The 10,051-nt window shown below is 34.8% G+C and overlaps 1 protein-coding gene across 1 annotated transcript; it reads left to right on the plus strand.

Annotated features, from left to right (window-relative positions):
- The first annotated feature begins 1,372 nt into the window (after positions 1-1,372).
- On the plus strand, positions 1,373-10,012 carry LOC136065997 (uncharacterized). The gene is made up of 4 exons (XM_065769856.1): positions 1,373-1,550; positions 8,199-8,308; positions 9,180-9,338; positions 9,931-10,012. The coding sequence occupies exons 2-4, from the start codon at positions 8,210-8,212 to the stop codon at positions 10,003-10,005; spliced, it is 333 nt and encodes a 110-aa protein (XP_065625928.1). The 5' UTR covers positions 1,373-1,550; positions 8,199-8,209; the 3' UTR covers positions 10,006-10,012.
- The last annotated feature ends 39 nt before the right edge of the window (positions 10,013-10,051 follow it).

A 10,051-nucleotide genomic window follows, 5' to 3' on the forward strand; every position in this document is an offset into this window, starting at 1 on the left:
AATCAAGATAGGTATGCTTAGATACTAATATGAGAAACCTTAACATTGAAAGAATCCACATTAGTTAGTGAAAAGAGGATCAATCCAAACTTCCAAAGCTGTAAATTCCGCCCATTCATATCACTCATAGCAACAATATTTTGTAGAGGATACATTCTTGAGTTTCATTTCAAATATGTGGGCATCTCTTCACTACTTTATGTGGGTTTTTTTTAGTTTCACACTCTAAAGATTTAAGGTCTAGAAGTTGACCTTTTTATGTGTGTGTCTAAATTTTTCGAGGCTATTTATTTATTTATTTTTGTTATGAAATTTCCTTCCAATTCTATTTGCTAATAAATTAATGTTTAGGGACTTAAATAAGAATCTGAATGTATTTCATTAGGTAGATTTAGCCATAACCAGGACTCAAATCTTTTCAAGATTTTAGTAATGGTAGGCTTTGACTCAAACACTTTGTTTTTACTTTAATTTATTCTTTTTACACACTTTTCCTAAAAATTAAACTCTCCACAGTGTCCTTTTTTTTTTAATTTTTGATGGAAATCACTCAATGTGTCCTTTTAGAACAAGTCAAAATGACAAAGAGATTGACCTTTATAACTCTTAATGGTTTTGATAATATCTAATATTAATCAAACTTGTGATAGATAAGTCATATTAGGGTAGCTATGTATTAGTTGGTTTGGATTAGATAAGCTTGAGCACCGCCAATATCACAATTTTTTTTTTTTACTTTTCTAATCTTTTTCTATCTTTCTTTGATAAATATTTGAACCAAACTTCTTCTATAATTCGGAACTAAGACTCAAAAGGTAAATCATACCATACGTATTTAAACAACATTTTTACAATAAAAATTTTAGATAACAAGTTGTGACTAGTTTTGTTTTTTACTCACTAATAAAGTGTTCTATCATCTAGAGTTTTTTTTTTTTTTTAAATTTTTATTTAGGAAAACAAAAAAAAAAAAAAAAATCGGATAAACCATGGATTCTAAGAATATACACAAATAGCTAAAAATTGATTACCACCACAATTACGAAACTAACCTTCCTTCAACCCTCAAAAACCCCAATCCACACTCGCGCACCCTCACCCAAACCCAACCCCATTCATCCAAGGTCAATATCGTAATTCGACATCCACTTCATTGAACGCACGCCCTCTCTTCCCCGACCCCACCTACTAACAGACGGCCAGAGAGGCGAGTACCCCAACATCTCCACACGCAAGCGCGTACAGCTACGTCTCCACCTTCACAAAAGATCTGTTACTGAAGAAAATGACGATTATACCCTCTCATCAAAACCCCTAAAAACCGAGTCAAAGGACCTTTTTGCCATATAATAAAATATATCGAAACCCACACACTCTCTCTCTCTCTCCATTTTTATTATTTTTTCCACTTTCTCTCTCTAAAAATCACTTTCTCTCTCAGAATTTGGAACTTCGGCCACTGATAGAAGAAGAAGAAGAAGAAGAAACACAAGCTTGAGATATCAAAAAAAAAAAAAAAAAAGCTTCAATTGTGTCGCACTGATTCGAGGGTTAGGGTTTTCCTTTAATCTTTTCACTCTTTCTCTCTTCTATGTAATTTAAATTTTGTTCTCGATAATATTTAGTTTTTTCCTGATTGATTTATTTATTTAATTTTTGATTATGTGAGTTATTTTTTAATTTGGGGTTGATTTTGGAATTAGCTAGTTATAGTTCAATACGTGTTGAAACCCTAAGTATTGTGATCCGATTGTGTAAATAGGTGACGTGATCAATTGGTTTTTGGAGGGTGTGGTTTGAAATATTTGTTATTGGGTTTAGTTGTTTTTGATGGTGAAATTTTGTGATTGTTGGGGTTTTGGTTGGAGTATTTGGAAGGGTTTTGTGAGATAGGTAGCTTTGGGCTTTGTTTGGTAGCTGAGAGAAAATGTGTGGAGAAGATTGGGGTTGAGATTTTTTGGGTGTTGAGAATGTGGGGGTGTGGGAGGGGTGTAGATAGGCTAGGTAGAAGAGAGTGTTAAGCTGAAATGGATCTAATTGAGCTAAAAAGTTGGAAGATTATGGTTCTATTTGGACAATGGAACATTGACTTTTGGTTTATTAGGCTGTTGGTATTATATGCTTGTGGTAATTAATAGGCTTCTTTCACTTGAAAGTCTCCAGCATAAGTTATGCTAATGAAGGGTTGCTTCGTCTTGGTTATATGCACATAAATTTACGGAGGTAGAGTCGAGAAACTATAGGTGCTATTGGAATTTTGGAGAAGACCCTTTTGTATTTTAGGCTCATATTTTTGGTATATGTTTTTATTAATATGAATGGTGATGATGAAAAGTTTGCTTCACTTGAAAGTGTTAAAGAATTATAAGATAGTCTCCCCCACCCCCTCCACACCCAAAAAAAAAAAAAAAAAAACCCACAAACTAGACTTAAGCTCATTGATAGATCTCTCCAGACCCTTGAATGTTCAATTGTTCTGCTCCCCAAAATCGCCCTCATAAAAAACAGTGAGGAGTTACATTCCACATGGTGCTATTGCTGTATCTTTATTGAGTTATGAGTTTTTAAAGATTGAAGGGTCGATGAGTTAAGTAGTAGATTACATCTAGGAACTGTCACTCTCATGAGGAGTTGGTAAGATAGGTTACGTTCTATCTCATATGGTATATGTTTTATGTAAACTCTCCATATGGTTGTTTTTCCCATAATAGTGCAATAAACTCATAACTAACTATCAAGCCAACTACAAGCGCTTAAAACATTTAAATTTTACAACACATTTTTTAATAAGTAATGAGATTTTATAAATAGAGAAGCTACCTCATGTACAATGTCAGAGAAAGATGGCCTAACAAATGCCAAGATAATGAAATTACAAACTGGAGCAAAGGGGAATCAATGAAATCTACTAGAGGATGAATATCACGTAGTCCAAAACATGAGACCATTCAAACAATGATCTAGCAACAAACAATTTCAATTGAACAACTGAATCTTTCAAATCATCAAAAGTATGGTGATTTCTCTCCATCTCCATATTGTGTCCACAGCAGGATTAGGGGACCTAGACTTCAAACAAAAGAGGATTGTTTGCCAAACTAATTCCTCCTGCCAGATAAGAGATTAATAAACTTCCTTGGCATCAACAAAGCTCATATGTACAAATATCCTATAATACCTGCTATTCTGCCACTTCCCCTCTTCTCTTCATTTCGCTCTCATACAAAAATACTTAATTTAGAATTTTTTATTTATAGAAGTTTAACTAATCTGTTAGTAGGTCTGAGATTGTAACTTCTTGCAAGGCTTTTTTATAATTAATTTTGTCAGAAAAATGAAGTTATGAGTGAGATTTTGAGCATCATTTTCATTTTAAGGCAACATTTTTTAAAGGAAAGAAAAAAAGGATTACAAAGCATGATCAGAGATAGCCTCCTTCTCAACTACACTTTACAACATTAGGAGGGCAGAGGCCCACACCAAAACTGCCAAAATACCCATGGCTTTCAGACCATTTAAGCTAGTTCTTGAGCTGTCTTGTTAGCCTCAAGGTAAACCCATTTAAAAGACACCGAACCAAAATCTACACATAGAACTTGAACATTCTAATGAAATTACTTAACCTCCATGCATCTGCTTTCTTAGCAAGATGAAGAGCCCAGAAAATTGCCTCCGCTTCAGCTTGGACAGGAATGTTGGTATTCACTCTCTTCGAATAGGAAAAAACCAATTTCCCTCTCCAATCCCTAGCAACCACAGCAATACTTGAAGCTCTAGTTCCTAATATAGCATAAAAACACTTTTGTATAGTATAAATAAAAGTATTTACTGTGCACATATTTGTTCATTTTTGGTGGCTATCTTAGGTTGTAAGCAAGGTCTCTTCCAATGAAAGATTTGGGTATTCCTTTGGGGGCAAAATTCAAGGATAAGACAATTTGGAATCCAATTCTAGAGAAGATGGAAAGAAAATTAGCAGGTTGGAAAAAATTATTTGTCCAAGGAGGTAGAGTCACTTTAATTAAAAGTGCTCTTCCGCTTTTGGCATGATAGGTGGATTGGGGATAATACCCTAAAAGATCTCTATCTTGAGCTTTATGTGTGATCAGCGCAAGGATGCTTGCATCTTAAGGTTTTGTGGATTTTGGAAGGAGGTACTATTAGAGTGTGGGATTTAAGGATTTATAAGCCTTTGAAGATTGGGAGCTAGTTGCATCTTATTCTCTACTTCAGTTTATCCAACCTCGTATTCCTCGGGGTGATAGGAGGGATACTCTTTGTTGGCGGCTCAAAGGTGATGGTAAGTTTGACACCTGATCTTATTACCAAGCAATTCAGGGTACTTCGAATTTTTTGTTTCCTTCGAAGGGTGTTTGGAAACCAAAGATTCCTAAGCGAGTGGCTTTCTTCTTGTGGACAGCTGCTCACGTTTGGATTCTCACGTTGGATAATCTCATGCTTAAGGGTCCTTTGGTAAATCGGTGTTGTATGTGTTGTGATGGGGAGTCGGTAGACCATCTTATTCTTCATTGTCTTGTTACCATACGTTATGGACTTTTATGCTTCAGGCTTTTGGTATTCATTGGGTTATGTTAGGATCGGTGGCTAGATTGTTATCTTGTTGGCATCAGTGGCTTGGGAAGCATAACTCGAATATTTGGAATTTGATTCTAGGGTGCTTAATGTGGATTGTTTGTTGGAAGAAATGTCACTCCTTTGAGAACATGGAGAAGACGTTGGATGAGTTAAAGGTTTTATGCCAGTGTAGTCTTTTTGAGTGGTCTCGTTGTTGGGGTTTTACTGATTCTTCGTCTCTTTCAGAGTTTATGTTTTCCCTTAGATTAACTTTTTGATTTCCCTTTCTTTTGTTTTGCTGTTTGTTTCATCTGTTTCTTGTTGTTCATCATCATGAATAACTTGTACTTTTCATTTTTTACTCATTAATAATAGTTCTCTGATTACCTATTAAAAAAAAAAAAAAAAAATTTAAAAGCACTCTCTCAAATCTTCCTATTTATTTTCTTTCTTTATTTCCTATTCTTGCTTCAGTGGCTAACCGAATTGCAAGACTTCAGCGGAACTTTCTATGGGGTGGCGTAGGGGATGAGCCCAAATTTCATAATTAGACTACGATTTGTGCTCCACTTTCTTCAGGTGGTTTGGGGATTAGGAACCTGAGAATCTTTAATGTAGCTTTATTAGGGAAGTGGTTATGGAGATTTGGGTAAGAAAGGGATGCTTTTTGGCGACAAGTGATAGAGGTGAAGTATGATTGTGATTGGGGTGGTTGGTGTTCTAGTTCATTCTTTGGTCCATATGGAGTTAGTTTATGGAAAAATATTAGAAGGGGGTGGCCCTTCTTATCTCGGTTTATCTTGTATGAAATTGTAGATGGATCAAAAGTGCAGTTCTGGCTAGATCAATGGTGTGGAACATCTTCTCTTGCAGATTGCTATCTTGAAATATATAGGATTTGTCGAAACAAAGAGGCGAGTGTGGTTGATCTAATGAGGTACACCAATGGAGTCCTTCATTGGGAGATACATTTTTGTAGGGATGTGCATAATTGGGAATTATAAGCTTTCTGGAGCTTCATAAATGCCATTTATAGCACTCCTGTAAGGGGGATTGGGGAGGATAAGAGATGTTGGCTACCTTGTAAGAGTAAGGGGTTTATGGTTAGTGCGTACTACCATCTTCTAGTTGGCCATAGTGAGTAGTTTTTTTTCTTGGAAAAGCATTTGGAAGCAGAAGATTCCTTCTAGAGTAGCTTTCTTTGTATGGACTGTTGTCTTGGGAAATGTCTGCGAATTGACAATTTAAGAAAAAGAAAGACATGCATTTTGGATTGGTGTTATATGTGCAAGTGTAATAGTGAAATTGTTGACCATCTATTCCTTCATTGTCTGGTTGCTTTGGAGTTGTGGGATATGGTTTTGGTTTCTTTGCAGTTTGTTGGGTTATGCCAATGTCTGTTGTTGAACTTCTTGCTTGTTGGCAAGGTCGATTTGGTCGCCATCGTAATGGAGATATATGGATTGTTGTTCCTCATTGTTTGATGTGGTGTATTAGGAAGGAAAAAATATTAGGCGTTTTGAAGAAAATGAGCGTTATATGCTTGATCTCAAGCTTCTATTTTCAGAACCTTATTGGATTGGTTCTCAGTATGGAGAAACCAACATTTTTCTTCAATTTTGGATTTACTTGATTTATGTAATTTTTGTATTTGATATGTACTTGGGTGTCTCTTATTTTGATATTAATAAATTTTATTACTTATAAAAAAAAAAAAAGTCAATTTTGATTTGTTGGAGGGGTGCAGAAGATTATTTGTTGGAGTCCTATGAGGAGTGGGATTTTTGAGGTGAAATCCTTTTATATGGAACTACATACTGGTCCTGGCTCATATGGAAGGTCAATGTGCTGCCAAAAGGTAGTGTTTTTTACTTGGACACGGGCTTTGGGACAGATTCTTACTTTGGATAATCTTTGAAGGCGCAGAATGGTAGTTGTAGATTTGTGTTATATGTGTAAGAAAGCCAAGGAGTCTGTTGATTGTATATTACTTTGTTGTGACCATGCGGGAGTTGTGGTCTTTGGTCTTTTGTCAATTTGAGGTTCAATGGGTAATGCTTAATAGAGTTTTTGAGCTGTTGGAATGGGAGATTTTCTAGACATGGTCCTGGGGCACGCTGAACATTGTTCGATGGATCTAAAGTTGATTACGCAATTTTTTTGATTGGATGACAGTGTCACCAGCTTATCGCTCTTCTGCTTTTTTTGACTTTCTAGATTGCTGTCATAATAGTTATTAAATCTGTACCAACTACCAAACCACTAGTTAAACGTGAAACTTGTGAACCAAAGCATTATTCAGAATGATTTGGCTTAAAATACCTGATATGCAATAACCCATTCTCAAATTGTGTAAACTCACGGATTGCACAGGTTAATCTTTTTAACCCGCAGATAAAAGAAAGAAAAAAAATACCGTGTGTATCTGTGGAAAAAAGATTGAACTGGACTACTGAAGTCACTGAATAGTCTGAACTTTGAAGTCTGGAGGCTCTAAACCGAAAGTACCAAACTACTGAAGATCGAAAAGATAAATTGATAAAGACATAAAGTGATAAAGATTAAGATTTTCTTAAGAGATAAAGTAAGAGTTGTGCCATGAGATGAGAGTTGAGAGTTGAGATTAAAGAGATAGTGATGAGACTGAAAGGGATAAAGAGATAGTGGTCTATATGGAACACAAGCGACCAATGTCACAACGATAACACCTGATTGATTTTAATTATCAGCTGTATTTGGAGATCTAAATAATTTTGTTATCCTCTAGGATTTAATGATTAAGCTAAAAATTTATTTTGAATTTATATGAGATATGTTGTTTCAAGACTTTTGGACTATATATCTTGGTTATTGGATGATTTACATGAATATTGTGTTTATTTATTTATTTATTTATTTTATATATATTCTAATTTTATGTCATTTGATGTAATTTTTTTATTGTTATAATTTATTAATTTACCTAAATGGATTTTTTTAATTTTATTTTAGTTGCTTTTTATAATTATAAAATATATTATTTAATTAATTAATAAACCTACAATTCAACCAATGAACCACTAGTTGAGCCAATGAATCAGTGAACCGATTCTTCAACCGGATCAACCTCCGGTACGGTTTTGATAACTATGACTATGCTTGAGTTTGGCATTCATGGTATGCTTGTATACTGCAGTTTCTTTGATTTTTCTATAACAAAACCCTTATTACTAATAAAAAAAAAATGTCATTTTTTAATTGCTGATCTTAGTATTTTATTCTTATGATCAACCTTTTAAAATGCTAGTTTGAGCTGTTCAGCATAATAACCTGGGACACTGGAAATTTCTGTTCTTGTGCCTGTATTCTTATAACCAGTCTTCTAAACAGCTACTTTTTATCTACATGGTACATTGGATAAGTATTAAATCATTGAACCCCAAATGAAAAACCAAAAAAAAAAAAAAATGGTAAGCTTATGATCATTGTTTGTTAAAAGGCTAGAATACCAATTGTGTGACGTATTTGTAAGAACAGAGAGCACATGATAGCATTGACTGTATCAGTTCTAAATAAAATTAGTTGATTAACTTTAAGTACTTGTGGTTTCATTATTTTGATTTATTTGTTTATATATGTTCCAGTGGTTTCTGCAATGCACCGTGTAGGTAGTGCAGGGAACACAAACAATTCTTCTCGCCCTCGTAAGGAGAAGAGGTTAACATATGTGTTGAATGATGCCGATGACACAAAGGTATATTAGTTTCAAAATAAGCTCCTAGTTTTAAGGTTTTTTTTTTTGGGGTCAAAGAGTTGCCTTCACTTGTCTCTGGTCATAGAAAATAAGATTAATTGTTCTTATAACTATAAAAAATAAAAAATAAAACTTAATTGTTCTTATAAAATTGCAATTTTTTTTTTTGAGTAATCTGTCACTAACATGTCCAGGTGTGCCTTTCTTTTCTATAAATCTCTGGCTTCTCCTGATTTTATTTGAGTTCCCTATGCTTTAAATAAAAAAAGAAGGCCCCTTCTTGTATCACCTCTAAATATGTTGAAGATCCTTTCTGCTGGAGATTGCTTTAGACCCTGTATTTGGATGGCATAGCTGTCATAGTGATGCCTTTTGTGCTTTATAAATAAAATTGGTCTGTGTAGCTCTTGCTTAGACATCAGTGATCATATTCTATTATTAGGGTACCTCCAGCGTTAACCTTTTCAATATTTTCAAAATTTCCTGCTGTGATAAAGATTGTTAGAAATTAACTTGCTATCATCATAAAAAGTTATTGGATGGCAGTTTGTTTGTTTGTTTTGTTTTTTTTTCCTGCTCTATTTTTTAGGGGGAAAAAAAAGGCTTAAAAGAACCTTGCTACTACTATCTCACGTTGGAAGGCCATTTGAAATTTAGAGGTCTTCTTCAACGGTTTAGCTATGAATGTGTGGGCCCATTAAAATGCAGCCCCCAATAAATCAGGAGTTAATCCCAGGTGTCTTGGGATTTAGAAGGAAGAAGATATTCTTTTCTGAATTTTTAGAGGAACAGTAGGGTGATTACTTTAGTACCCTTTGTTGTCTTATAAATTCTCATATTACTGTGTTTTGCAATGTTTCTCTATCTGCAGCATTGCGCAGGTGTAAATTGTTTGGCTCTATTGAAGTCATCAGGAACTGATGGCAGTGATTACCTCTTCACTGGGAGCCGTGATGGTACACTTAAAAGATGGGCTTTAACGGATGATGCAGCTACCTGTTCTACTACTTTTGAGTCTCATGTGGATTGGGTACTGTTTATTTTTTTCTTGCCTTTTTACTTTATTATATTCACGTGTCATTAGTTGCTAGAGGAGACTATTGCAACTTTACAATTTTTTTTTAGCCTCACTGTTGGCTAGGAAGCACAGGTATGGCACCCAAAATGGAGTGTCTATGCTTCCTAGCTATTAGGTGTGGATGAAGGAGCCAATATAAGTTGTTTTTTCTCCGGGTGAAATCCAGTTCTATAACTGGCTGTTAGACCTGATGAACAGCCTTGCCAAAATAAAGTAGGGGAAAAAGAGTAAAAGAGTGTTAGACATGTGAAGGCAGACTTTTTTGTTTTGAAAATTTTCACCCCTTATATACTTAGATTAATTTATTCAGCCATGCCCATGTGGGGAAAGGAGAAGGAAAAGATAGGGTATTGCATATCAAACGTTAATATCTATTTTCATAGTGCGTATTAAACGTTAATATCTATCTTCACAAGGTTCTTTTACTTTGATATATGGAGTCATCTTCTTCGATCTTTATAATACAATTACTCATGCTTTTACTGTATTCTGCACGTACAATTCACAACAATTGAACATGTGGTGAATGTCTGTGGTTGTACAGGTTAATGATGCTGTCCTTGTTGGTGATAATACTCTTGTTTCATGTTCTTCAGATACAACCCTTAAGGTTTGTTAATCATTCTCCTTTTTTTTTTTTTTTTTTTTGGGGGGGGGGGGGGGGG

The sequence above is a fragment of the Quercus suber genome, unplaced genomic scaffold (assembly GCF_002906115.3).
Source record: "Quercus suber isolate HL8 unplaced genomic scaffold, Cork oak 2.0 scaffold_1510, whole genome shotgun sequence".
Lineage (NCBI taxonomy): Eukaryota > Viridiplantae > Streptophyta > Magnoliopsida > Fagales > Fagaceae > Quercus > Quercus suber.

Coding starts and splice junctions, on each gene's coding strand:
- LOC136065997 (XM_065769856.1), top strand. CDS start 8,210: ATGCACCGTGTAGGTAGTGCAGGGAACACAAACAATTCTTCTCGCCCT. Junction 8,309..9,179: donor ATGATGCCGATGACACAAAG/GTATATTAGTTT, acceptor CTCTATCTGCAG/CATTGCGCAGGTGTAAATTG. Junction 9,339..9,930: donor TTGAGTCTCATGTGGATTGG/GTACTGTTTATT, acceptor GTGGTTGTACAG/GTTAATGATGCTGTCCTTGT.